Below are 26,828 nucleotides of genomic sequence, written 5' to 3' on the forward strand. Positions count from 1 at the left end.
GCCATCATTTGCTCCAGTTCTGCCAATAGTGAGTAGAAGAGAAGAACCTTCAGAATCTTGATCACAGGGGACTTACAGGATAGTTCTAGGTATGTTTACTTGGAAGTAAGTCCTGCAGTGTTCAGTGGGCCTTACTCTGAAGTAAGCGGTCATGGTGTCTCAATGGCTGTGGCATTGTGATGTAGGATTGGGCAGCTGGATAGTATGTAGAGCATGAGAGAACACACACACATATAGCATGTCATGTGGTGTTGAATGTCTAGTTGAGTTTTGAGACTAGAAAAGGAATGTGAAGCTATGCGTGCAGACAAGACATCCTTCCACTGTTGAGGTTGGCAGTAAGTGTGGTGAGGGATCATCTCATCCCATCCTGCCTCCCTCAGGTTTTGTGTTGGAAGAATAATTTGGTGCCAAGGATTGGTTTCACTATCAAATGTGAGAGGGGCCAAAGGACTCATTGAGTGTGACTACAAGGACAGGCAGGGACAAACTCTGGCTAGCGTAGTCTGAATTGGTACATAAATGTTTTATGAACACATGACTCTGTGGAGTGGGACTTGATGTTCGTTCGCGTCATTATCAGTGCTTACTGTTCATTGCTACATTACCAAATACTGACCTCTTGCCTCCCTGTCTCTTTTTAGACTTCCTCTTGCTCCATCCGTACTGCACAAGACCACTTATTCGAAAGCTTGCTTGGTCTCCTCCTGTGACAGCGTCTCTTGCTTTATTCATCAGGCTTCTTCTTGACCATCATCCAACCCTTCCTCTTGAGATCAGTCTTCCCTAACCTGGTGCCCCCCAGATGTGTTGGACTGCAACTTTCATCATTCCCAACTAGCTTGGCCATGCCAGCTGGGAATGATGGGCATTGCAGTCCAACACATCTGGAGGGCACCAGGTTAGGGAAGACTGCTCCTGAGACTGCCCTTTAAACAAAGTTGAAAGTCTATATGGGAATCTCATGTTCAAATCTCTGCTCAGCCATGAAGGTCACTGGAGCTTGCTGTTTTGCAGCCTAATCTACTCTGCAGGATTCCCCCCTCCCCCCGCTTTAATAGAGGAGGGTGTTAGGTAGGATGAGGAATTGCATCACTTCTGTACAGCAACACAGTGTTCTTTTCATTTCATTGATTGTATTTCTATACCATCCAATAGCTGAAGCTCTCTTAGTGTTTCAGAGATTAAAAACCATTAAAAATACATTATACAAAGTGTAAAAACTATTTACATACAAACATATAAATGGACAGCACACACAGACACACACACATATCTAAAACAATTGTGAACAATCAACAATAAGAAAAATTCAAGACCTGACTGCTGCCAAATGCCTGAGAGAAGAGAAAGGTCTTAACCTAGTGGCAAAAAAATAACAATGTTGGTGACAGGTGGGCCTCATCAGGGAGAATTGAGGGGCCACCACCGAGAAGGCCTTCCCTTCTTGCCACCTTCCGAGCCTCCCTCAGAGAAGGCATTTGGAGGAGGGCCTTAGATGATGAACTTAGTGTACAGGTAGGTTCGTGCTAGGACTAAGTGGTATGGAATAAGTGTTTATTATTTGGTAGGAAATAAATGTTTAGCGGTGGTTCAGTCTCATAATTAAGCTGATGAATAACTGTCTCCTTGTCCAGTTACCTATGGGCCAGACTTTCTCCTTTGGCTTGTTTCTCTGACATCACAGCAGTATTGACTGGTGTATTGAGAGAGCCAGTGTAGCATAGTGGTGGGGCCAGGTTCAACCCCCCCATCCATCATTAAACTCACTGGGTGACCTTGGGCCAGTTGCTCTCTCTCAGCCTAACCGACCTCACAGGGTTCTCTTACGCAAAGGGGAAGGACCATGTGTGCCATCTTGAGCTCCTTGATATCCCATATCAAGGTGGGATATAAAAGTAATAATACCCCGCTCCATCACTTTGCTCCCTGGTAACTCTGGGGATTCGTGCAGCTGTTTCAGACCATTTCTCAGAGCCCTGTGTGTGTGTGTGGAGACAGAGGAGGGTTTTGTCCGAAGACGAGAGCAATGTGGCAAGCAGGCTGGTGTTAACAGGGACATAAACCAGTGCACATTTTAACAAGGGTGAACAATGAAATCCTTTCAACAGGGAATAAGTCTTTTGCTTTAAAGTGCTAACTAGTGCTTCTTATTTCAAAGCTGCTGTATAGCTATGAAAAACCCCCAACAGCCATGCCTCTTTCCCCTCCTTGAAGTGAATTTCATTCTTTTTTGCAAGAAAAGGGGCTCCCCTTTTTTTTTTAAGGTTAAGAAAATAATTTGTGTAATGACCACTCTGTTCCCCTACTTCAGTTCTGTTTTGCTGTTAATGGTTAAGCCTCATTTTCGATTAGTCCTTTTAAGAGCCTTTTCTTCTAGTAGCTAACACCTGTGTGATTTATTTTTTTAGAAAGATATCCTAGGCCTAATGCCGGTGTCCTATATGCAGGCTAGAGCTAACTAACATTGGATGCACAGTGTCCCAGTCAAAGATAAGCATTTCTATGTTGCTTTTGGTTTCAGTGTGAGACAGCTAACTATATGCATAAACACATCCATTAAAAATCAATATAACCTAAAAGTGCTTAATCTGGGTTGGACTGAGTGATGTAAAGTGGAAAATAATCTGTCTGGTATCCCTACCCCTCCTTTAATGACAGCCATTTAGCACTGCTCCTGTGCACTTGTAGTCACGCCTCTTCTATGACCTGTTGTTGTTTTATAAAGAAGTATCTTTCTGCATATACAGAATGCCTTCCTTTCACCAGTGGAAAACTATAAGAAGTTCTGGAGTGCACAAACACCCCTTGACCCAGCACTTTGATGGTGTTACACATACCACAGATTTGAGGTAGTTATACACCCTCAAATCTAACCCTATATACGATTACGAAATGTCACCTCAAACATAGTGCAAAGGAATGGTGTGTGTGCGTACGTGCGCGGGTGCACGCTCATCCTTTTTGTGCACATGTTTATTATTTATTACGTGTATATCCCTCCTTTTTTCCTCTTGCAAGGAACTCAAGGCCGTTTACATAGTCCTCCTCTCCATTTTATCCTCACAACAACTCTGTGAAGTAGGTTAGCTGAATCAGAGACTGGCGCAAAGTCACCCAGTGAGCTTCATGGCCGAGTGGAGACTAGAACGTAGATATCCTGAGTCTCAGCCCACTACACCACATTGGCTGTGATATGAACATATTATGGTGCAATTCTGAATGGATCATATTTTGAAGGTTGTAGGACAGCTTGATTTCCACCCCACCCCACCTTTCTCTCACACACACTGTTACTGAAGAACTGCAGGTTGTGCTCTCACATAACTAAAGGATGCTGTGCCTTTCCATCTGCAAAGATTTAAACAACTTGGTGTTGGTATTGATAAAATAATAGAAGGCTATCAAATGTTAGGTATCATCTCCAAATCAGACTGTCCCCCAGGAACAGCTAGAAAACTGCCTTATGAGTACATCATCGCTGCCACTCCTGTTAGCCATTCTGCTTAAATCTCTCTGTCAGCTTCAATCTCTGCTTTATATAACCACCCCATCCGTATTTGACTTGACAGTCTGTGTGGGGTATTCTTGTTAGATTGCAAGCTTTTCTTTCCTTTTTTCTTTCCTTTTTCTTTAACCTCGTCATGCGCAAAGTATTACCATATGTTCCAAAAGCTTTTTCAATTGACATGTCCGGCTTCTTTCCTTTAAATAATACTCATTCAGAAGACATCAAACCAAAGCAAAAAAAATACCTCAAAAAAAGAAAGAAAAGAAGCTACTTTCTTCAGTGCTTAAATCACTTTTGTTATGCACTTTTCACAATTACTGCTAGTAGTAATAGGACAAAGAGAACTTAAACCTAAAAGCTAAAGGGAGCCTTGCCATAAATAAAAGGAGGTTTGTTTTTTTTTAGCCTTTATTATAGCTAGGACGACAGTCAATGCGGGGTCCAGGTTTGGGGGGGGCAGGATGCCCTCAGTGGGCCCCCTCCCTCAGTGAGTCTACCTGTTCACCACCATTGTCACCAGCTGTTCCTCTTCCTCATTATTGCTACCACCTGCTGGCTTGCCAGGTAGAGAGCCAGTGAGCAAGCAGGCAGTGTCATCTACTGCTCCCCTTTCTCTCCACCTCCCTTGTCTGGACCAGAGTGAGGGGCAGGTGAACAAGCGGGTTGCAGGGGCTCTTGTCAGTGGCCCTCCTGCTGGAGTGTGGGCCCTCAGCAGGTGCCCAACTATGTCAAACTCCTAGGTCAGCTATGCTGGCCATGACTGCAGTTCGCTGATCTTCCCCCCCTAGAAAAGACAGTATTAGTGCTGAATGTTAACAGGCTGAATGTCCTCACGCTCTGAAGTTCCACCAGTCAAAAGTACTTCACCGGCTGTTAGGGTCAAAGTACACGTTACGTTAATTGCATAGCATGTCCCCAAGGATAATGCTTTTATTTATTTCTTTACTCTGGATCAGGGCCACTGGCACCTGAAGGGGAGGATTAAACCTTCCCCCTCTACCATTCCCCCCTTCGAAATCTCCCCCCACCCCAGCCCTGCAGCCAGCATTGTGCAAGGGCATGGTTGCTGTGGAGGGTCACACCCAGTGCTGACATCGGGGTGACTCTCCACTCAGCGGCTCTGTGTTTGTAAGGTGCTAGTTGCAGCACCCCTACCTCCGCCTTCAGGTGACTTAAGATAATGGCGGGAAGTCCCCTCCCCCCTCTGGCTGCCGGGGGTTTCGCTTAGCAACCCTCTTCAGTGGCTACCATTTTATCCCCCCTTTTACCCCACAAATAACTGACATTGACATATGTGGGGAAAACACTGCACACTGTAATGAGTAAAGAGCTGTAGTTAAAAGAAACACACAAAAAACATTGTGGACTTGTAACATAGTGGATTTATTTACCACCAGTGAGTTTGTGTTCACTTCTCCTTGAGTTGCCTGGGCATTGCTGTGAATGTGAGAGCTCTTTTTAATTGGGAGATGGTGTGCTCCCTCCCTGCAGTACCAGTGATTGAAATCAGTAGCTAAAAAATGAGATTTTGTTAATATTTCCTCAACCCCTTGCCAGCTTTCATAGGCTAGGTCCATGGTTTTACAGCTCTTTACTCATTACGGTGTGCATATTGCAAACTTTTGACAAGCCCAAGCAAGGTTTGTAAACCCAGGAGACCTTAAGAGCCCAAAGACCTACAGCTCCATCTCTTGGGCCCCGGGAGTGCACTTACAGTGACCCCCATCGTCTTTGTGGAGAGATTTAGAAACAAGGTGCCAGAGAGTAGCTGGGAGTTCTTGGGAGGAGTGGTGTGTTGAAATCAAGTGTCTCTGGTTGATAGAGGCTGCTTCAAATGGTTCTGGGTGACAACTTCTTCCTCTGGTTCTTGCTTCCATCTGCAGTTGTGACAACAGGTGTTGAGCGTTACTCAGAATACTTTCTGGCCTTGTGGTGTGTTTCATATTTTCATTATGCTTCATAATTCTGAGATACCTTCTGTGTGATTCCTGCCTGTACATTTTGTCTGTGGCTTTGAACCTTGCAGTTATCTACATTGCACTGGAATCACTACTCTGTGTGTGTGTGTGTGTGAGAGAGAGAGACAGACAGACAGACAGACAGACAGACAAAAAGAGAGAATGGAGTCTGGGCAATCACGTCAGCCAGCAGTAGGCTGGCCCCACCCACTTTGGGACATGGCCCCATCCATGTCTGCAGCCCTTGATGTGTTTGCTCAGAGCCAGTTTGGCCCTTGGGCTACAAAAGGTTCCCCACCCTTGCACTGCGACTGTTTAACTTTTTATCACTGGAAAGGAAGGGAGGCAAGCACAAGTGCAGTGATGGTTCATCCTTGTCCAGTGAACAAGCTTTCGGTGTTGTCACCATTGCCACCATCACCTCCACTTGCTGTGGAGGAGACCCATCCGTTCACCAAAGATTGTCCACATGGTTCTTCTCCCAGTGTTACTATCAAACACCAAAGGGCACAATCCTATGCCTGTTTAGACAGAAAAAAGTATTACATGACTGGGGCATGCTTGGAGTTGTAGGACTTTTTTCTGTCTAAACATGCATAGGATTGCACCCTAAGTCCCCTTTATATCCACCTAGAACAGCCTTCCCCAACTTGGTGCCTTCCGGACGTGTTGGACTACAACTCCCATTATCCCCAGCCAGCATGGCTAGTGGTCGGTTGTAGTCCAAAACATCTGGAGGGCACCAGTTCAGGGGGAAGGCTGGCCTAGGGTGAAGTGGTTCCTGCTACCTTTGTGATTGCGTCCGTGTTCTAGGAATGCATAAAGTTTCTACCCACATGATTCAGCTTTATGGCATAGTCACATCACATAAAAGGGTTGGCTGCCCTCAAAGACCAAGAACGGTGACAGATGCAAGGCAATAATAGCTTGTGCATGGGAGGGGATGTATGCGCTGAGTTTCCAAAGCAGGACCAGTGGACATAGACTTTGTGTAGCAGATCGTGCTTTGAACAAACCTATTCGCATTGTCTGTGTATGCATCAGTTCAGAATACTGTTTCATCACATTTTAAAAACCAGGTTAGTTCAGTTAGAATTCCATATCAAATGCTCTAATGTGGCAGTTGAGACCGATATAAATTACAGAATGGCTGGTGAATCCCACAGTGCTGTGCTAAAGGAATCTCTCTTTTTGGTTTAAATGATTCATTGGGGAAACATTTATGTGGAGTGCCTGCTTTGGGCGGGTGGTGTTAGTGGTGGACACAGCTGCCTGTACAGGGACAGAATTCAGAGAGAGGTTTGTCACATCAGTTCAGTTTTTATTGTTTAGCCATTAGCTGTTACCAAGTTTGTCACATCTTAGTTGCCAGCAATGTCTGTTTAACTGATGGTGCAAAGAGAGTGATTCCAGTGGGTGCAGGGAGTAGTTTTATTAAGAAAAGCGATAGCTCCAACATGTCTGGAACATTTAACATAAAGTGAAGCTATTGCAGGAGATGCTGGGTTGGTTTGCATGTCATGACAACCCATGGGTTTGTAGGGGGGAGCGGGAGTGATTGAGCATGCTGACTTTGGTGCTCTTGTCACTTCCACATTCAATGAACAACTTACGATCACCCTGTTTGTAGGTTGTTATCGTGACATCTGGAACTGGACGCTCTGTGTTGTTTAGGGGTTAAATGGCCCAGAGTTAACCCATGGTTTGTTGTTGGGTTAACTCTGGGTTGTTTAACCCCCAAACAACCCAGAGTGTTTGGGTTCAGGTGTCACAATTACAACCTGCAAACATGGCGATCGTAGGTTGTTCAGTGGAATCGGAAACACAAGCACCCCAGAGGCAGCGCGCTTGCTCTCTCCCACTAAATTCTGCCACATTTTATGCACTAAAACTGCTTCCAGCATCCGTTCGAATTGTTCTCCATGCATTTGGATTTGTGGTGCACAACATGCAAAAATTAAAGCCCATTTGCTTGTTACAACACATGGGATGTTGTACGTTTGAAAAAAAAAATTCAGTGTAACATTTGCGCTTTTTTTTACATGTTATGGAGAATTGGTGAAGGACTTAAAGCTTTTTGTAATTTGTTTTACATATACAAACGAGTGCGTGTGCGCATGGTCATGCATGTGCACGCACGCACACACACACACACACACACACACCCCAACAGGAAAACCCAAACCACTGAGGGATAGTTGGCTTGCTGCCATTGTGGCATGTGGTTAAAGAAGCCCCATCAGGACTCAGTAATATCAGTTGGGGAGAAGAGCCAGAGTTAGTGCTGGGCCAAGGAACTCTAGTAAGGGGAGAGGGACTAGAGGTGCCAAAATACTTATGACCAAGAACAGGCCTGTAGGGCATGTGACCTACCAAGCTGAAAGTAGTTCACCAGTCATGCATTCTGGCTTTTAAGGCTAACTATTTGACCTCTGTTGCAGTGTCAGGAAGGTAGCAGAACCAGGAGTTTTATTGAGTTTGTGGTGGGCTGTTGTATTAGGCTGGTGGGCTGCCTTCAGCTTTGTTTACAAGCTGGGTAGGCCTGCTTTATTTTAACATTGGTGTGGCCTGATGCATCTGTTTGAATGTTTATTAGTTACACCTCCGAAAACAATAACTTAGGGGGTGATTGCCTCTCATGTGTTCCTTTCCTAGGCTGTCGTCATTCCCCCACCCCACCCGCTCTGCCCAGTGCTGTGCCTGGGTACACTTAGCTCAGTGCTGACCAGTGTAAAGTAGCTCTGAACCAAGGGCCTGGTTGACTTGCTGCTCCTCCTTGTAGCCTCAAAGGGCTGCTAATCTTCTAAGGTAACCTTCCCCAACCTGTAGCCCTCCAGATGTTTTGGACTTCAACCCCCATCAGCCCCATACAGCATGGACAGGAATCATTGGAGTTGTAGTCCAAAACACCTAGAAGGCACCAGGTTGGGGAAGGCTGTTCTAAAGCTAGAAAATGGAAAGAGTAAGAGAACAGGAGGCAATGGCTACTTGCCTTAGGCAAGCAGTAAATTTCAAGCCTCTGTTACCATAGAGTTATCTCTGTACTAGTCCTGTTTGACAAGTTAAGGGGCTAACAACGTACAAGGCAATAGATAGTGTTCTATTTTTATTGTGGTGGTTGGTGTGGTTATGGTCTGGTGTAAAAAAAACAAACCCCAGACACACACCAGGAAGAAAAAGATCCCAAAGCACCACTGGGTATGGTCCTTAATAATTGCTCTGCAGAGCATTTTACGGATTTACTAAAATTCTTAATGCGTTCTTTTTCGTCTCCTCTCTCCTCCAGGTGTGACGTCTGTTGTATTACCTTCCGCACACACCGGGGTTTGTTGCGGCATAACGCAGTCATTCATAAACAGCTTCCAAAAGACCCAATGGGAAAGCCTTTTATTCAGAACAACCCTTCAATTCCAGCAGGCTTCCATGATTTGGGATTTACAGACTTCTCCTGTAGGAAATTTCCCCGCATTTCTCAGGTATCTGCCCTTTTTTGGCTGATTGTCTGAATGTTATCCATTGTTTCTTGCTGTGTTTAATTTCAAAGATGATGATTGGGAACTCTTGGAATATCAAGTGGCTTGGTCTAAATCGACATGCTTAATCTGCCCATATTTGCATCCTATAGAGAAGAATTAAATTGTAAGCAGAAGCTTAGGGGGATACTTCTTAGTCTTGCCTATATATGTATGTATGTAAAAGCCGATCAGCAAGTGGGTAGTATCCAACAGTGCCCTGGCACCGGCATTAATGATGTTGTGCTAGCCCAAACCAACACTTGCACAATGTAAATAGTGCTTACTAGGGAAAAGGGGAACAACAGTGATTTGCTGCCAAAATTTGATTTGCCACCTCTTTTTTCCATTGCCTTAGCAAGCACTAGTTATGTTACGTAAGGTTTGGTATACGCTAGTGCAACGTCATTAGCTCTAGCCTTGGGGCACAGTTGATGCTACCCAATGCCTGTACAAATATATTTGCCACATTTCTATGGGGTTTGGCACTTAGTTTAATCCGAAAAATAAAACTTCTGAGATGGGGCATGTATAAATAGAATTTCAAATTTGTTACGTGCTTTGAATTCCAGAATGCCATCTCTGTTGCAACAAGATCCTAAGTGCTATGGCACCTTGGAGTCTTGTTGGTGTATATTCACCAGGATAGGTCAGTTAATGTTCTGAGATACTTGAGTTCTCTTGTGGCTTTCTATAGGATGGTGACTTTCATAATTGCCTCTGCCTGTGATATGGGTGTATATTTCAAAGCATTATTTCACCATTGCCTCCGATTGTCGTGTTTGATCATCCTCCCCTTTTGCAATCAACAAAACGGAGACTAGTAGTTCAAGCTGTTGCGGATTTATTATGCTAAAAGCAAGCCTTTCCACAATGCAGATTCAAGGAAGCCCTCAAACTGGCCTAGGCTCCAAACGATTATTCTAAGATCTTTATCAGGGAAGACAATCTGCAGGGTACTAAAGTTGCCGTCAGTTTGCCCATGGACACCAGCAGTCAAACCTGCCTAATGGCGATGCCTCTCCCTTAGGGTGGCTCCCTTTTATATTGGCTTCTAAGAGTGGCTATCCTGGCAGAGGGTCTTAGCCCCATCCCTAACTCAGCCCACTTTGACTTGCGATGCACCCTGGCATCTCTCAAGTCACGCCCCTCTTCCTCCTCAGAAAGGTGAGTTCCTACCGGCGGGAAAGGCAGCGACTCTGCCTTGCCCATCTGTTTGTCAAGACCTTGGGAAGATTCTCTGCCAATGCCTGGAGGCACTGGGGAAGGTTCCTCCCGCATTCTCTGTTCTAGCTGTTCTAGCTCTGATTCAGAATCGGAGTCCTCAGAACTCTCAATGGGCCTGGGCTCAACTCTGACACCGATGCTGAGTCAAGCAGCTACCTGCTGTGCTAAAAGTTCTGTAAACGAGTCTGTCTGTGTAAAGTTTGGGGTTAGCAACTTGGCTTTCCCTCAGCCAAATTTGGTCTTTGAGAGTTGCTAACGGACTGTCCCATTGCCTACTCAGAGGTGAAAGAGGGGTATAGAAGGAGCAATGTCCATGGCAATAGGATTTGCCGCTGAGCCACTTGGAAGGTTGAAAGGGAGTCATGATCTACCACCCCGCACTCTTCTCAAAGTGCCTCTGTAGCAAACTAATTGTCAACCAAGGATCGAAAAAAACTGCTACTTTCTTTGTGCACTCTCTCTCTCTTTTTCTCTAAGAATCAGCTACACTTGGGTTTTTTTTCCTGGTGGAGGAGTTTTATGTAACTTGAATGCTGGTGCATGAGTGTACTAAGTAGTTGCTCTCGGAGTTTGATTTTTCTTCTTCTCTTGGGATTCTTAATGTTACGTGTTGTCTTGCGGTGTCTCTTAGGTCTGGTGTGAAACAAACCTGAGGAGATGCATCAGCGAGAATCATCGGTATGTCTGCGAGGTGTGCAACAAGGCCTTCCCCATGCTCTCGGCTCTCAAGCTGCATGCGGAAACCCACGCAACGGATCAGGGAAAAGAAAAGCACAAACTGCAGTCAGAGGATGCAGACCTGAAAGCTTACATGGCATCCTTGGGGCTGCAGCACACCAAAGATGTTGAGCCTGTCAAGGAGGAGGAGCTTGTGCCAGAGGATGAGGTCCAAGAAATGCAGCTAAGAACACTGAAATGTAACCTACCTCAGGAACCTGGCAGTGCTAACCAGTTGAACGTGTCCCCTCTGGAGGCTGCTTCCGTGGGAGGGCCTTTTCCGATCCTTCCCCCAACAAAAGAAAACATGAAGCTCCTCACGCTGCAGCCGTTCCAGAAAGGCTTCGTTATTCAGCCTGACAATAGCATTGTTGTCAAGCCCATTTCTGGCGAATTAGCAGATATCCAGCAGATCCTAAAGATGGCCTCTTCGGCGACCCCGCAGATCAGCCTCCCGCCACTTTCCAAGGCGCCTCATGTCTCCGTGCAGTCCATCTTCAAGCATATGCCTCCGCTGAAGCCAAAACCCTTGGTAGCTCCTCGGACTGTTGTAGCAACGTCAACACCTCCTCCACTGGTCAACACTCAACAAGCCTCGCCTGGGTGCATTAGTCCAAGCCTTCCTCCGGTGCCACCCAAGCTGGTCAAAACCTCAGAAGAATCAACTTCAGATGCTCACCTTCCGCACAGTCAACCGAGAACCAAATCCAGCCCTTCTCCCCAGGCCAAGGAGGAGCCTTTGGGTCAGCATGAGATGAAGACGCAGCTGGAGCAAGACAGCATCATAGAGGCTCTTCTGCCTCTTACCATGGAGGCAAAAATCAAGCGAGAGGTAACTGAGCGAGACTTCAAAGCCATCATCGCTGGGACAGCAAACAAGAAGACTCCTGCCATGAGGAAAGTCTTGTACCCATGTCGCTTTTGTGACCAGGTGTTTCCTTTCTCCGGGGTTTTGAGGGCTCACATCCGCTCCCACTTGGGCATCTCCCCTTATCAGTGCAACATCTGTGACTACATCGCTGCTGACAAGGCTGCGCTGATCCGGCACCTGAGGACGCACAGTGGGGAGAGGCCATACATCTGCAAAATCTGCCACTACCCTTTCACAGTGAAAGCAAACTGTGAGAGGCACCTGCGCAAGAAGCACCTCAAGACGACCAGGAAGGACATAGAGAAGAACATAGAGTATGTCGCCAGCAATGCGGCGGAGATGGTCGATGCCTTCTGCTCCCCAGACACGGTGTGCAAGTTCTGTGGGGAGGACCTCAAGCATTACCGTGCCCTCCGCATCCACATGAAGACACACAGTGGCTGCCAGAAGAAGAAGCCGTTCGAATGCAAGGAGTGCGGCACGGCCTTCTCGGCCAAGCGGAACTGCATCCATCATATCCTCAAGCAGCATTTGCACATCCAAGAGAGGGAAATAGAGAACTATGTGCTGGCTGTGGACTGCACCCCTGTGGAGGGCCAGCCAGGCCCTCTGCTACTGGAAGACAGCACTTACATGGACTGCAAGCCTGTCACACCTTTCCTGGAACCACAAAATGGCTTTTTAAGGGGAGGGCCCTCCCATGCATCGATCAAACTTGAAACCGCGAATAGCTTCCCTATGGATTTTGACGAGCCATTGGATTTCTCTCAAAAGAACAAAAACCTGAACTCTGTGCTGGTAAAACAGGAGAGCCCGTTTGGTTCTTCTCTTTATGACTGTTCCATGGAGCCCATAGACTTGTCAATCCCCAAAGCTCCAAAGAAGGACAATGATGATACCCTGAGTGAGGACAAAAAGCAAGAGCTCCTCGAGGGGCATGAAGACAAACTCCACAACTGTCGGCAGTCGCCTCCGGCTAATGGCAGCCTAGAAAATTGCGCTCTGAGACATTCCCAGCCATTGAAGGGTCCATTGCATTTGACCGTCCCAATCATTTCTCCGACTGTTCTGGGGAACTCGGCCTTGCTGCGACCCCTGAGGCCTAAGCCGCCCCCTCTCTTGCCAAAGCCTCCTGTAACTAAAGAGCTGCCGCCTCTTGCTTCCATTGCACAGATTATTTCGTCTGTGTCTTCTGCGCCCACTTTGCTCAAAACGGAAGTCGCAGACTCCGTCCCCAAGGCAGCCGTCAGCTCTGTTGGGCCCGAGAAGTCAGGGGGCTCCAAACTGAAAGCGACAATTTTGGCTTCTGTCCAGGCTGACCCCAGCATTCCCAGTGACCTGACGCAGCGCGCATGCAGCCCCAATGGGCCCCAGAAGTCTCCCACTCCTGGATCTGTGAAGAAAAGAGGCCGGAAGAAAGGAACGAGAAACAAGCCGAAGGCAAGCAGTGGCGTGGACCTGGAGTCGAGCGGGGAGTTCGCCAGCATAGAGAAAATGCTGGCAACCACGGACACAAATAAGTTTAGCACGTTTCTGCAATCTACAGAGGACTTCAAAGAAGTGGCTGACAGAAATGGAGCCAGCGAGGAAGAGAGGGATGCAGCGGAAGACAAACTCCTGAGAGGGAAGAGAAATGCCTACTCAAACTGCATTCAGAAAATCAAGTGTCCTCATTGTCCTAGAGTTTTCCCCTGGGCAAGTTCCTTACAACGGCACATGCTTACTCACACAGGTAAGAGAGTTCCATTGTGAAATGGCCTTGGGCACATCCAAGCTGATAGTTGTCACTGAGCACGTATTTCAGTTGAGAGATGGGGCTGAATATGGCTGTACTCAGGAAGCATACTAACCCCTCAGCGGGTCCAAAGAAAATTGCCAGGATGAGCCAAAAAAGACTGCTAGCGTTAGTGTGTGGACCCTGCAAAGGGGGATTTTGCTAGGTAGGGTATTGTCACATTAACAATCTGTTGCGTCATCTTTGAGAAGGATCTATTTAAGTTTGAAGCTTGTGATTATACTTTATATTTGTGAACTGGTCACTTGCGTTGACTAGCATTAGACATGTAATGATACTTGAGCAAGCCCTGCACTTGCATGATCCAATCCTGATTTACAATCCTGGTTTATGGGGCCGGTGCAAGCCAGTTTGCTGGTGTGGCTGTGAAGGCAAACCATGGTTTGCTGGGAACCAGGAAGGAAGCAATGGAGCAGAGCACCTGGGGAGTAGAAGGCAGCGCGTAAGCACAGGGACCATTCTCGTAGTGCCAAAACATGGTTTGTTGCATGTGAACTGACTCAGTAGCATAGTCTTCTCCATCCTGGTGCCCTACAGGTGTGCTTGACCACAATTCCCATAAATCTGGGGATTATGGGAGTTGTGGTCCAGTGCTTCTGTGGGGCAGTAGGTTGGGGAAGCCTGTCATAGAATCTCAACACAGTTCTGAGTGTAGGGACTTCTTCTGCCGTGGCACAACACTGGAAGAACTAGCTTACTGTTGGAGCAATGGCTTTGCTGCATCCCAGGTTCAGTCTCTAGCAACACTAGTTAGAAGGATTGATGGGCTGGGAAAAAATTTTGACCGAGAGTCTGGAGAGCCCCTGCTAGTCAGGATAGACCAGCCTTGGTCCCCCCTGGTCTTTTGGCCTGCAGCTCCCATCAGCCCTAGTCAGCATTGCCAGTGGTAAGGGATGATGGGAGTTGTAGCCCAAAACATCTAGAGGGTTGGGGAAGGCTGGGGTAGAAAGCACTAGGTTAGGTCGATCATAGGTCAGTCTTGGGCTCAAGCTACATGATACACTGTCTGTTGAGATGAGGAGAAGCCTAATAGACTTGACCCAAGAGGGGAGAAACAGCAGGAGGGAGCTGTGCTTCACCCTTTTCCACAACCACTGTTTTCTTGCTTCAAAGCTCCCCCCCCCCCCCCCGCCAATATAACAGCTTTTTCACTTGTGAGGTCTTAAATGCACATCCATGGTGTTTTAAAACCCTGGGGTTAGGGAAATTGCTTTGGAATGGAAAGACAGCTGGGGAGGAAATGGTTATGTGCCCCCCACTGCTTCTGCTGCTTCTCCTTTCCCAATTGCCCCCACTGGAAGTGGCTTATCATCATCTTGAATGAACTGTTAAAAAGCTTTTGCATGTAACGTGTACTTTGGGCCTAAGTAAAAAAAGCTAAAACGTCAAGACTTCTGTGAATGGTGTGTTTGCTGGCAGTTCTGGCTCTCCTTTTCCAGTTTCCAGGTGCACCAGAATGCACCAGACCTAACTTCTTCCTTATAATGGTAACTGCAGTCGCAGTTGTTCCTTTTCTTTTCCTATCTAGGCTTCTGGTGTTTACTTGTGGGGTTGAGGAGCCACAGCTTCTCTCCTAAAAAGAGGTGGAGCAAAAGACAAAGTCAACCTGAGCTGCTTTCCCAGTAGCAGATTTTTTCCACTGGTTAGCTGCTCGAACTGCCACTTCCAGCCACTGTAGAGTTTGCATTGTACTCATAGTAGAGCAGTGTCAACTTTAACATTTAAATTTCATTGCTGCTGGACGATCTGAAGCATCCCTGGGGAATCTCTCCACTGATGGCACTCCAATTCCAAGTAACTGCTTTCGTCCGTTCTTCCCAACCAGAAATAGCTGTGTCCTTTTCTCTCTTCATATGAAGCATCCTCCAGACTTCCATGCTCATTCTAAAGAGCAAGGGGTAGCTGCTGAATTTTCTGTAGGCCTGGAGCACACTGTGCAGGCAACCTAGTGGTTGTGATGGGGGCACAGGAACAGTTTTCTGCTCACCTGAGGCATCCAGTCATTCCTTTTGGGTAAATGGCTTGCCAGAGCTATTGCTGAAGCCGTCCTTGACACACAGGTACATACACGTTGGTGGGCTCCTGCAGTTGCGTTGCTGAGTTAAATTTCAAGCAGTGTGTGGGGGCATGTGATGGGTCGGGAGGGGGAGGACACCAGAGTTGTATTAACTGAAATGAGGTCAATTTATTTCATTGTATATGGTTTCAATACACTGAAGCAAGGAATATCCCTCAAAATACAGGACATTTGGGTATTCCAGGCACACACAAGTAGTCCCTATTTAATTAATTCATCCAGGGATGGCTCTGAAGTAGCATGGGTGAGGAATAATGTGAGCCCTACCTCGCAAAATAGCCTTCAGTGTGCCCCAGAACAGTGGGTTCACAGGACTCCCCCCGCCCCCCGGGCTTTTCTGAGGGGAAAAGGTGAGCCTTATATATCAAATTTTCAACTTCATATTGCAACTTCAGTATTGCCCCAGTTCTCTCTCACTCAAACTAAGCTTTGAGATTATTCCAACAAACTACAGAGAATTGATTTTCTTTCAGTCTGTTCATCTCCAGGGCCACTATACGTATCCACCCAACCATTTTTGAAATTTTGGTCAGATGATAAATGGAGGATTTGAACAAGACCCCCTCCCCAAAACTCGATACTGTCAGATCAGCGTGTGAAGCCATTCAAAACATCCTTAAAAGTCTGCTCTTGCCTGTACTGCAGTTGCAGCCAGCAGTGTTTCTGTGTTGATGACTCATTTGCTTGTGCAACAAAATTGTGGAGGAAGAGGATGACAGAATCGAGCTTGTGCTGCATTCCCGAAACCTGACTGTGTCATGGGAAGATCCCCAGAGTTACTCCATTACAGTAGCAAGTTGCTTTTTGTGTTAAAAAAAAACAAGCTATCAGAAGGGAAAGGGAAAGTTATTACTCTTGGTGGTTTTGTCTAATACAGGCTTCCTCAACCTGGCACCCTCCAGATGTTTAGGGTTACAACTCCCAGTATTCCCCATCTTTGGCCATGTTGGCTGGGGCTGATGGGAGTTGAAGTCCAAATCATCTGGAAGGCACCAGGTTGCGCCTAAGGCATCATTATCTTAACACGGACTATTTTTGCAGATATACCTGGATCTGTTGCATCATGTGGCTACGCTATCATTATCATCATAATTTATTTGAGAGAGAGTCTCAGTGCAGTCTTTATTTTGTGAAATGACTTGTGGTATCCATGTATTTTTCCCAAGTTGTGGATCTGTCTAAGAAAATGGCAGACATTGATTCAACTTGGAAATTCCCAATGCATGAGCAGTGAACAGAGTCTCCTGAGAGATTTGTAAACAGACTATAATGTTTCAGTGCTGTATTCTCAGATACCATTGACCAAAGTACTTTCACCATCTCTGATATGTCACCTTTCATGGATATTCCACAGATTTTTTTCTCCCTTGGCCCTTTATTCCATTTTGGGTCTCAAAATAGTCCCCAAAATAGTGGGACTAGACAGTGATGACCAGCTGCTGTATATCTCTATGGATGGTTAGTATAGCTGTAGTTGTATAAAATAGTTGGCTGCTTTTGATTTTTGAAGCCATGTTGGTCTCACAAATGGCACTTTATTCCTTCGTCACACTGCAAGAGAGAATTTCCTCTAATCCGTTATAGCTGTATGTAAATCTTTCTCTAACCTATTGGTTTTTCACATGGTGTTCTGAGATTCTGGGACAAATGCTTTTATTGTGAGTTCCTCAGTGAATGGATCCACAGATCTGGTTGGATGAAGGAGGAGGTGTACACTTCTCCCAGATGTGCATTCCACATCTGGGGAGTGGTAGTGAAGTGAGGTTATAGTCCATGAGGATTCCATCTCCCTGGTCAGTTTATCGCATTCAAGAGTTGACCAGTTTCATGTGTTGGGGAATAGACAGGATTGGGAATTTGTTGGTGTACCAACCACCCAGTTGCATAATAGTCTCCCTGTCTGGGCTAGTGGAGGTAGTCTTGAATGTGGTGTTGAGGACCCCAAAATGCTTAGTCTTGGGGGGCATTTAACATTCACACTGAAGCTCCCTTTTCTAGTGCCACTCAGGATTTCATCGTCACCGTAGCAACTGTGGGCCTGTCTCAAATTATATCTGCCCCAGCATATGCAACAACACTTTGGACCTGGTTTTCTGTACTGGGGGATGTTGGATGTTTTATGTTATGTACTCAGTTCAAGCAGGGCAACAGTGAGGCTCAGTCAGGTCAGTCCGCATATGAATGGAAGGCACCTTGTTCAAGAACAGTACATAGAGTCATTTGCAAGGTGCAGGGGTTCCTTGACTGATGAGCTTATGAAGAAAGGATTCCCTGAAGGTAGGAAGTTTGTAAACCTTTGTTCTAATTAGTATTTAAAGAGCTTTTGCTGGCTGCTGTTGAGAATTTATGAGGCTTGTTATACTGCAAGCAGGTAGCCAAACTCTGGGCTGGAGGAAGGGACCAGAAACGGACAGGTTCACCCCGACATCAATGCTATGGGAACATATCCCCAAACTGAAGCACACTAATTTAAAACAAACCAACTGCTGTCTCACTTTTAGTGTTGTTCCTATCAAAGCATATTTGACCCTTAATTTAATGCTTTTAATAATACTGTGGTATACTAATTTTGTTGTTATTAATTAGTGTGTGATAATTCTGTTTGCCAGCTACACAGCTTCAGTTGTAACTCTTCACATAACGCATGGTAATGCACACAATTCACAGATTGTGTGGGAGTCAGTGCACATGTCTTGGTCCCTGCGTCTGGCCAACTGGTTGTGTGAATCATGGTTATGGGCAGTTTTGCAGGCCACTGACAAGCCACCTAGATGTGGATTCACAGTGACATGCACAACAGCCATTTGTGGTGCATAGATGCACAAGCATATACTGCTTGTTGGCTCCAGGTAGGCTGCAGTCTTATATGCTAGTTTTGTATGGCTACCATCTATTTGAGCTTGTGAGTTAAGCTCAAGTAAAACCATATTCCTTATACATGTGGGGTAGTATTGACTAGACAGCAATCTTGAACAGTCATGTTCTCGGTCCAAATAGAGAGAAAGAAAAGAACAGCTTTCTTCTAAGCCGTGAAAAATAAGCATATTTCTTAAAATAAGCAAAAAGTTACCAGCATTGGAGTACTGATTTTGTTTTTATTTTTTTTAATTATAGACCTACCTTTTTAAAGGTTTTCTCAGTGTAACTAATTTCTCAGACCTGTTGTTGAAAGCTAGGCTTTGAAATGCAGTTATCCAGCTCTGTTTACGTGCATCGAGTTAAGTAATATGTTTTTTGTAGTAGTTCTATTCAGTATATCAATAGATTTGAGGAACTTACTACCTCTCTCTCAAATTCAACACAGTATGACTACCAGAAATGCAAAATAGGGAGACGAAATGCAAAATAGGGAGAAGAAATGCAAAACAGATACATAGTTGTTGTTTTTTAAAACGTGCACTGATTTTAGTTAAGTACAAAAGAGTGCAGAGTTCCAAGCTGGGCCAAACCCTTCCTCAGGCAGAATGGAAAGTTAGCAAATTTTCACCTTATGTATTTATTCTCTGTTATGTTTACATTAGTAATCAACTTCGTCTCTTCAGTCTATATTAGTTACTTTTTCATACTGCCTGAAATAGAAATATTGCGACATGGCAAAATAGAAACATGGCAAAAGAAAGTAATCATTTGTACATTAAACAAAGCTAAGTGGATCAAAGATACCTTATAAAACAAACAAAGCTATGTGAAGGACGCATGCAACTCTGCAGAATTGTAGCCTTAATTTGCTAGCTAGCGAATGCATGTTCTGCTTCCAGGTCTTTGCTTGCAGTGGAAATGGCCAAGTGTTTTGTTTTTTTGATATTTGGGGTGGAAAATAAAAGCACCCTGTCAAAGCAGCATGACTGCCACACTTAAGAGATTGGGGCTGTTTAACCAACTCATGATCCTTCCTAATTCAGGTTCAGATGTTAATTAGTGCAGTAGCCAACTTAGGGGTGGAAGATTAATGTGATGGAAACCTCCATGAAGCCTGCATTGTGCCACCCTCGGCTTTCCTTCAGCAGTTTATTCTTCCTTTCCCTGTTCTCCATTCTTTCCCCCATCAGAGTCTTTTATATGTCCTGTTGTGTTACATTTGTGTGTTCTTGTTTTAGGGTGCAATCCAAAGGATGTTTAGACAGAACAAAGTCCTACAATTCCCAGCATTCCCCAGCCAGCCATGCTAGCTGGGGAATGCTGGGAGTTGTAGGATTTTTTTTTTTCTGGCTAGTGCATTGGATTGCCCCCTAAATGAGTTAAACTTTTTATGTTAATTTCCACTTCCTAGTTTTCTCCTCTTTTTAATCTTGTTGTTCTTGTCCCTTTTATTCAGTATGTTCAGAACTCATTCCTGCAGGGAGATCGCGCGCGCATGCGTGTGTATGTGTATGGGGAGTGTCTTTACCCTTTGACATCATTGTGTGTTTAGGTCAGGCCCATAGCACCATTGAGATGATTCTGAGTGCTATCTAGATGTGTGAAATGGCAGAATCCTTCCTTTGAGTAGCTGATGACTACAAACGTTTTACACCGTGAGGAGAACTTGAGCGGGGATATTTCCAAGTTGGGCTCTTTTTTAATGGTGCGGTTTCATAATTTTTCATCAGAATCCAAGTTGTGTTGAACATTACTGAATCATGACATTTATGCTGAAATGTCAACTTGTTCTGAAGTGTGGTAAATTTGTTCCTAACACTAAGTGTGCTTCCAGACAAGGCTTTTATTGTGCAATCACACTGCATCATTCACAGAATTGGGGCGGGGGGGGGGGTTTCAAAAGATGTCATCTTCCATTTGGAGCCCTCTGGTGTTTTCCCGCTGCTTCTTCTGCCTTTTTCATACCAGAAAAAATCCATGAAGGAAGAAAAGATGGAATAGTGGCATAATGCCTTTCGATTGCTAGCAGTAGGAGCCCTCTGTCTGGAAGCACCCCAGGTGGCTAAAATAGCTTCTGCAGGACAACTGTTCCCTGTAGCATTTGGAACGTCAGACGATTGGTCCTTCTACCTCAGTATACCCTGACTAGCAGCAGCTCTCTAGGGGTTTCAAGGGAGTCTTTCCGAGCCCTACCTGGAGATGTCAGAAACTGAACCTGTTATGCTTTGCATGCAATAGCAAACCATGTGCTGTACCACTGAGCTACGTTCCGTCCCTCCAAAATGGCTTGCCATGTAGTTTTCATATATCCTGCAGAGAGTCTTTGTGTCTTTGCCAGGTGTTTCTGGTGGTGGCTAGAAGTGATATAGAATACTGGCCCCATGGAGTCTTTTCCAGCCTCTCTCCACTTGGCATTCAGATGCATTCCCATCCTAAGCCCCTCTCTCGAAGTTCTGCCCTTTATGGCACCATATCTTTTCCCACCCGCTTCTGCATTTTTTCTTTGGATCCCATTCATCTTCTTGCCCCAGTGCCCAGGTTGTGCATTGTATTCACCGTGCCAAAAAATTTGAGTATGATCCGTCCAGGTTGGTGCCGTAGCATGTTGCGTTGGTAAATGCATTCTACATAGCAGCCTCCCAAAGGGCATGCTGGGAGCTGCAGTCCAACACATTTGGAGGGGACCAAGTTGGGGAAGGCTGCTATACAGGTTTACATACAGTAAAGATACCTTTATATAATGATGGAGCTGGATGTGTTTCGGCACCAAAAGGGGCAAGTCATTGTATTAAAGACATCTCTATGATAAGTACATTCACCAAATGGGACCTCCCCCTCTAAACTTAACTGCTGTGTGGGAGCGCAGTTTTCAGGGACAGTTGCAGTGCATGGAGAGGGTTAACCCTTCCCTTTCCAGTGGCAACCCATACACACATTCTCAATAGTTAGGCTTAGAAAAAAATCTCCCATTCATATGGGTGGGAGCTTTTTTTGTAAGCATAATTGCTGAGGGAGGGCTGCATGCTGAATCAAAGGGTGCCACCAGCCGCATCCAGCCCATGGGTTAGTGATTCCCACTCCAGTGTAAACCAGTCCTAAAACAAGAGACATTATGATCCTTTGCAGCCAGCTGAATATGCAGTTACTTTTGGGGTTGTCTGGCAGCATGGGATCATGGCTTCTGAAATGTAGGCTGTGTACACACAACTCCATAATAGAGTAGGTCATGGTGGGCAGTATCCAACAAGACTACTGCTCTGTTGGTTCCATTGTGCTTGTGGCACCCACCACTTGCACAACGGGGCTTTGGTGCTCCTAAAAATAAGCCCAGAAATGAGCAGAAACACTTGTTTCCGAATTAGAACAGGTCAGCAGTGTTCCCTTCTTTGAGCTCCGCTGGCCTGCTCATTCCAGAAATGAGCTTTTCCGCTCGTTGTGAGTTATTTTTAGAAGTGCCGAAGCCCTGTTGCGCAAGCGGTGGGTCCCATGAGTGCATGGGCACAATAGGATACTACCCAGGGATTCTAAAAATCATTCTACTTTAAATGCTTCCTCGGTTTTTAAGTCAAATAATTTAAACGTATTTGTTTATTTAAAGATTTTTATGAATCGCTTACATATGAAAGAAATTTCTATGCAATTTTCAGAGGACAATATTACCTTTCTGGGAATGTCTGTTGGAAACAGTATGTTTTTAGCAGGTGCTGAAAACCCAGAACTGTTGGTGCCTGCCTAATATGTAGTGCTAGGGAGCTCCAGAGAGTGGGCACTACAGTACTGAGGGTTGGATCCAATGCTGCCCTTGTGCAGGCGGCCTAGGCATGGCAGTGGCTGTGCGCGCTCAGCCTGTACCACTGGTGGCTGCGATGTAGCACTTCTGGGGGCAAGTCCCGAAATGAGCATTTCTGCTTGTTTGGGCGCTTGCCCCTGAAAGCACTGCACTGTGGTGCCAGTGGTGGGGGCCGTGTGTGCACTGCCGCCAGTGTGCCTGGGCCACCCGTGCAAGGGCAGTGTTGGATCCAACCCTAACAGCCCTATTTTGAGCCATGATGGACCGAACCTCAGAAATCTTGGGCACCTTCAGGAGGGCATCTCCTGATGAGCACAGCAACCGAGCAGGCCGGTAGGGGATCTTAAGTATCGTGGTCCTGAGTTGTTTAGGGATTTGTAATCAAATGCCAAAGCCTTAAACCTGACCCAGCAGCATATGGGCAACTAGCACAGCTCCTGCAACACAGGTGTAATATGCTGGCAATAAGCTGCTCCCGTTACCCACCTGGCTGCAGCATTCTGTACCAACTGCAGTTTCTGGACCAGCAGTAAGAGCAGCCCCACATAGAGTGTATTGCAGCAATCTCAACTTTGAGGTTGTGCCTAACACGCTGAAGAATTCTGAGGGGGCTTGAATTTCAGCATGGATATTCAACCTTCCTAAGAATGATTTACCTATGAGTTACACTTCAGCTACAGCTGTAATCCTAAGCATGCTACTTGGGAAGTCAACCTCTTCGAACTCAGTTGGACTTTCTTTAGAGTAAATAAGTTCAGGATTGAGCTGTAACTTTAACCACAGTAGTACCGAGTAAGCAGAGGGGATAGGAAGGCACACAGGAGATCCTATGATGCATTAGAAAGAGAGATAAATATGTTTTTTTTCCCTGCTCCATTCAGGTCAGAAGCCCTTCCCCTGTCAAAAATGTGATGCCTTCTTTTCCACCAAATCTAACTGTGAACGCCACCTCTTACGCAAACATGGAGTTGCCAACTACTGTCTGAGAAGAAACGGGCTTATCCCTCAGTCTAAAGAAAGTGATGCTGAAGCCCATGATAGCACAGGTAGCTCTTTTAGGTTGTTCAAGAATTTAAAGATGAGTCGTGTTCCTTTTTGCTTTGGGCCACTAGATAAATGAATGAGACGTTAGTTGGCTTTTCAAGGCACCGAGGACCAAACTAGATATTATGGCAGCACAAACCCATGAGTGTTACAGTTTGGGATGTGTGCTTTTCCTATAAAGCACGGGGGGCGGGGATTTAAAGCATAGTGGGGACAGGCAGGAGGGTTGGGTGCCGAAACCTGCCTGTTTATTCCCCACCCACCCATTGCTTCTCTGTGGTTATTTTTCTCCGGGTGGGTCTCTGAGACAGGAAAGAATGCCCACTAGGATGAAAAATGGCTGGAGAGAGGTGGTTTTGAAGTGGGGTGGGGGGAGGCATCCAGCATTCCTGCCTGCTCAAGCTAGATTTCAAGGGCTCGCTCCTCCCTTACAGGAAATCAGCAAGACTTGCATTGTAATATGCAGCGTTGTGTTCTTGTAACATTTAAGTTGGTCCTGAGATGGGTGTGTATTCATCAAAGAACAAATTGACCAGGGTAGTTGTGGTTGTCCTTCTTTCTGGTTTAATGAGACAAGTTACAGCAGGCATCCCCAGCCTGGTGCCTTCCAGATATTTTGAACTACAACTCCCAGAATCCCTAATCATTGGCCATGATGGCTGGAGTTGAAGTCCAAAAGGTCTGGAGGGCACCTGGTTGGGGGAGGCTGGGTTACAGCAAGATAACTTTGCCAGCACACTTGCCTTCTAACAAAGTTCAACAAATTGTAGTTGCAATGAAGTTTTAAGTTTGTTAAAGCACGTTCGCACTTAAAAAACATAGATGTTTGCCAAGAGATAGTGTTTTGATCAATTTTGTTGAATTGCTGAACAATTGGTAGAATCAGAATGAAATTAAGTAGCGGTTTGATCTCCTGAATTAATGGCCAAACCTTAAAAGCTCCCCACTTCCAAAATAAAAAATCGCAACCCCTCTCCCCCCAGCTTTTAAAAGTCCAAGTGGAGCATTCCCTATCCATTCTCCTTGGAAGTTTTGTTACCCACTTTCCCCAAATTAGCAAATCTATTCCTAATTTCACAGCAGTTTAAAATTGAAAGTAAATTGGAATGTTGAATGTTTTTTGTAAGTTGGATGCATTTCAGCATTGCAATTCTCATTTATCTAAACCCCTCATTTTATCAACAGCCAGTTGCATTGATGTGCATGATGCATTCCAGTCAGTTTTCCCTCCCTGAAATTAAAAAAAACAACACCTAGCTGAAGATTTAGAAGATGTTGCTAGTGATGTGATGAACACACCAATGGCCATCAAACTTTCTGCTTTACCTATCCCAAGAGCTAGTGTGGTGCTGTGATTGTGAAGTTCTTTAGACACTGTAGAGATGCATTTTAGTTGTGTCTACACAGACGTTAGTAAGTCATGTTAGTTTTAGTAACGTATTATTAATGGATGATGCTGTGCGATTAATGGAGAAGAACTTTTCAGAGTTGAAACTGTCATTGGTTGGTAGGAAGCGTAGCATCATTAACCAGCTGTGTTTTACGTGACATGAATTTACTGTATGGTGAAATGACATGGAAGATGCACACCTGTGGAATCCTGGCTGAGACTCTGGGCAGCTTTGGACATGAGAGCCCAGTGGGTGACCTTGGGTCGGTCTCTCTTTCTCAGTCCACCCTACCTCTCAGGTAGGTTTATCCTTGTGAGGATAAAATTGAAGAAGTGGGGGACCATGTATAGCACCTGAGTGCCATGGGGGAAAGGCAGGATAGAAGTGTAAATAATGAATTAAAATCAAGAAATAGCATAAAAATAAATATTGCACATTCTCTGCAATTACTATTTTGTAAGTCACCGGTTCATCCACTATTCATGCTTCCTTTGTGGTGTTTGAATGAGGGAAGTGGATACATGGCATCCAAAAGTTATGGTGCATCTATAGTGCACAGATATGTGCGATGTGCTTATTTCTTCCTAGGGAAAAGTACGCAGCAAGCATGAACCCTATATGAAAAACAAAATAAAACCTCTGTCTGAAAAGCATGTCAAGTCCTCCAGATGTTTGTTTATTAGATTTATTAGCTGCCCATCTGGCTTGGCTACCCAGCCACTCTAGGCAGCGTACAATACAAATAACACAAAATGCAACACAATCAACAAAACTACATTGCTCTAAAAAAAAAAACCTAACCCACCCCAAATCCCCACCTGAACAGCCAGGTTTTCAAAGTCCTGCAGAAGCTTATCAAAGAGGGGGCATGGTGGAGGTCACTAGGGAGGGAATTCCACAAAGTGGGGGGCCATCACAGAAAAGGCCCTCTCCCTAGTCCTCACCAGCCTAGCTGTCCTGGCTGATGAGACAGATAGAAGGCCTTCTGAGGCTGATCTCCTTGAGCGGCATCCTTGGTGTTGCTGGAGGCGCTCCTTAAGATAGACCGGGCCGGAACCGTATAGTGTTTTAAAGGTCAATACCAACACCTTGCATTGGGCCTGGAAAACAACTGCTAAGCAGTGTAATTCCTTCAACACTGGAGTGATGTGATCTCACTGACAGCTGCCTTTAATCAGACGGGCCGCCACGTTCTGCACCAGCTGCAACTTCCTAACCGTCTTCAAGGTAACCCCACATAGAGCGCATTAAAGTAGTCTAGGTGACTACTTTATCACAGAAAATTAAATGAGAGAAGTCTAATTATCACAGAAAATTAAATGAGACAAGTCTGATTGGCAGTGATGTGAATCCTTCCTTTTGTAAGAATGGAAACTTACTAAAGTGTTCCATCTAGTGGAAGCTGTTTGGGATCAGAGCAACAAAAACACACACACAAACCCTTACCATTCTACAGAAATAAAAAGTGACTATCGAGGTGTGCTAGAAACTGGAGCGATGGTCATCGACAGTATTTCAGTAGTGTGGCAGAACTTGCAGAACTTGTGTCAAGAGCCTGGCAAGAATAAAATGGAGCACTAGAGTAGCCTTGGAAATTGTCTCTTTCTTTCTGGATATCGATTGGGAGAAGTTGGGAACACAGTGTGCATTATTTGCATACCTTAACCAGTAAGTGTGGTCAGAAGCACTTATCCCTTTGATCTTGGTAGTAGTAGGTAGATTTTGTAAGCAGGGTGACCTTTCAGGTGAATGAAAAGGAATCCTTTAGGGGCCAAGAACAGCAGGTGATAACTTGCGTCCTTTGAAGCTGGTATGCTTGCATTATATAACTGTTATGCAAATGCCATATTCCTTTTTCTTATGCATTCATATGGAGGCCTTCCAGTTAGGCCTGCTTCTTATACTTGGGAGGCTCCACGCAGTTAGACTCTTGGACTTCAAGGTTTTAAGAAGTGAATTCCTTTCTCCGTCCCACCCTAGAAGAGTTTCTCCTTTAGCCATGACAAGAATGCAGCTTGAACTTTGATTCCTAGTCTGAAGTACTTGCACTTTTTAAACTTTTTTTTTTTAATAAGT

At 45.4% G+C, this 26,828-nt stretch overlaps 1 protein-coding gene across 23 annotated transcripts in view; it reads left to right on the plus strand.

The window, feature by feature from the left end:
- The window catches only part of RREB1 (ras responsive element binding protein 1), a 161,992-nt gene that overhangs the window by 122,377 nt on the left and 12,787 nt on the right, over window positions 1-26,828 (plus strand). For 21 of the 23 annotated variants that reach the window (XM_084850374.1, XM_084850378.1, XM_084850376.1 and 18 more), the window contains 3 exons: window positions 8,756-8,945; window positions 10,840-13,528; window positions 23,199-23,363. In XM_084850374.1, the coding sequence (XP_084706500.1) occupies window positions 8,756-8,945; window positions 10,840-13,528; window positions 23,199-23,363 (3,044 nt within the window). The remainder of the gene's footprint in view (window positions 1-8,755; window positions 8,946-10,839; window positions 13,529-23,198; window positions 23,364-26,828) is intronic. The other 2 variants (XM_084850394.1, XM_084850395.1) reach the window with 1 other exon arrangement.

The sequence above is a fragment of the Heloderma suspectum genome, chromosome 4 (genome assembly GCF_057233095.1).
Source record: "Heloderma suspectum isolate Gila_16-S chromosome 4, 16-S_ref, whole genome shotgun sequence".
Classification (NCBI taxonomy): domain Eukaryota; kingdom Metazoa; phylum Chordata; class Lepidosauria; order Squamata; family Helodermatidae; genus Heloderma; species Heloderma suspectum.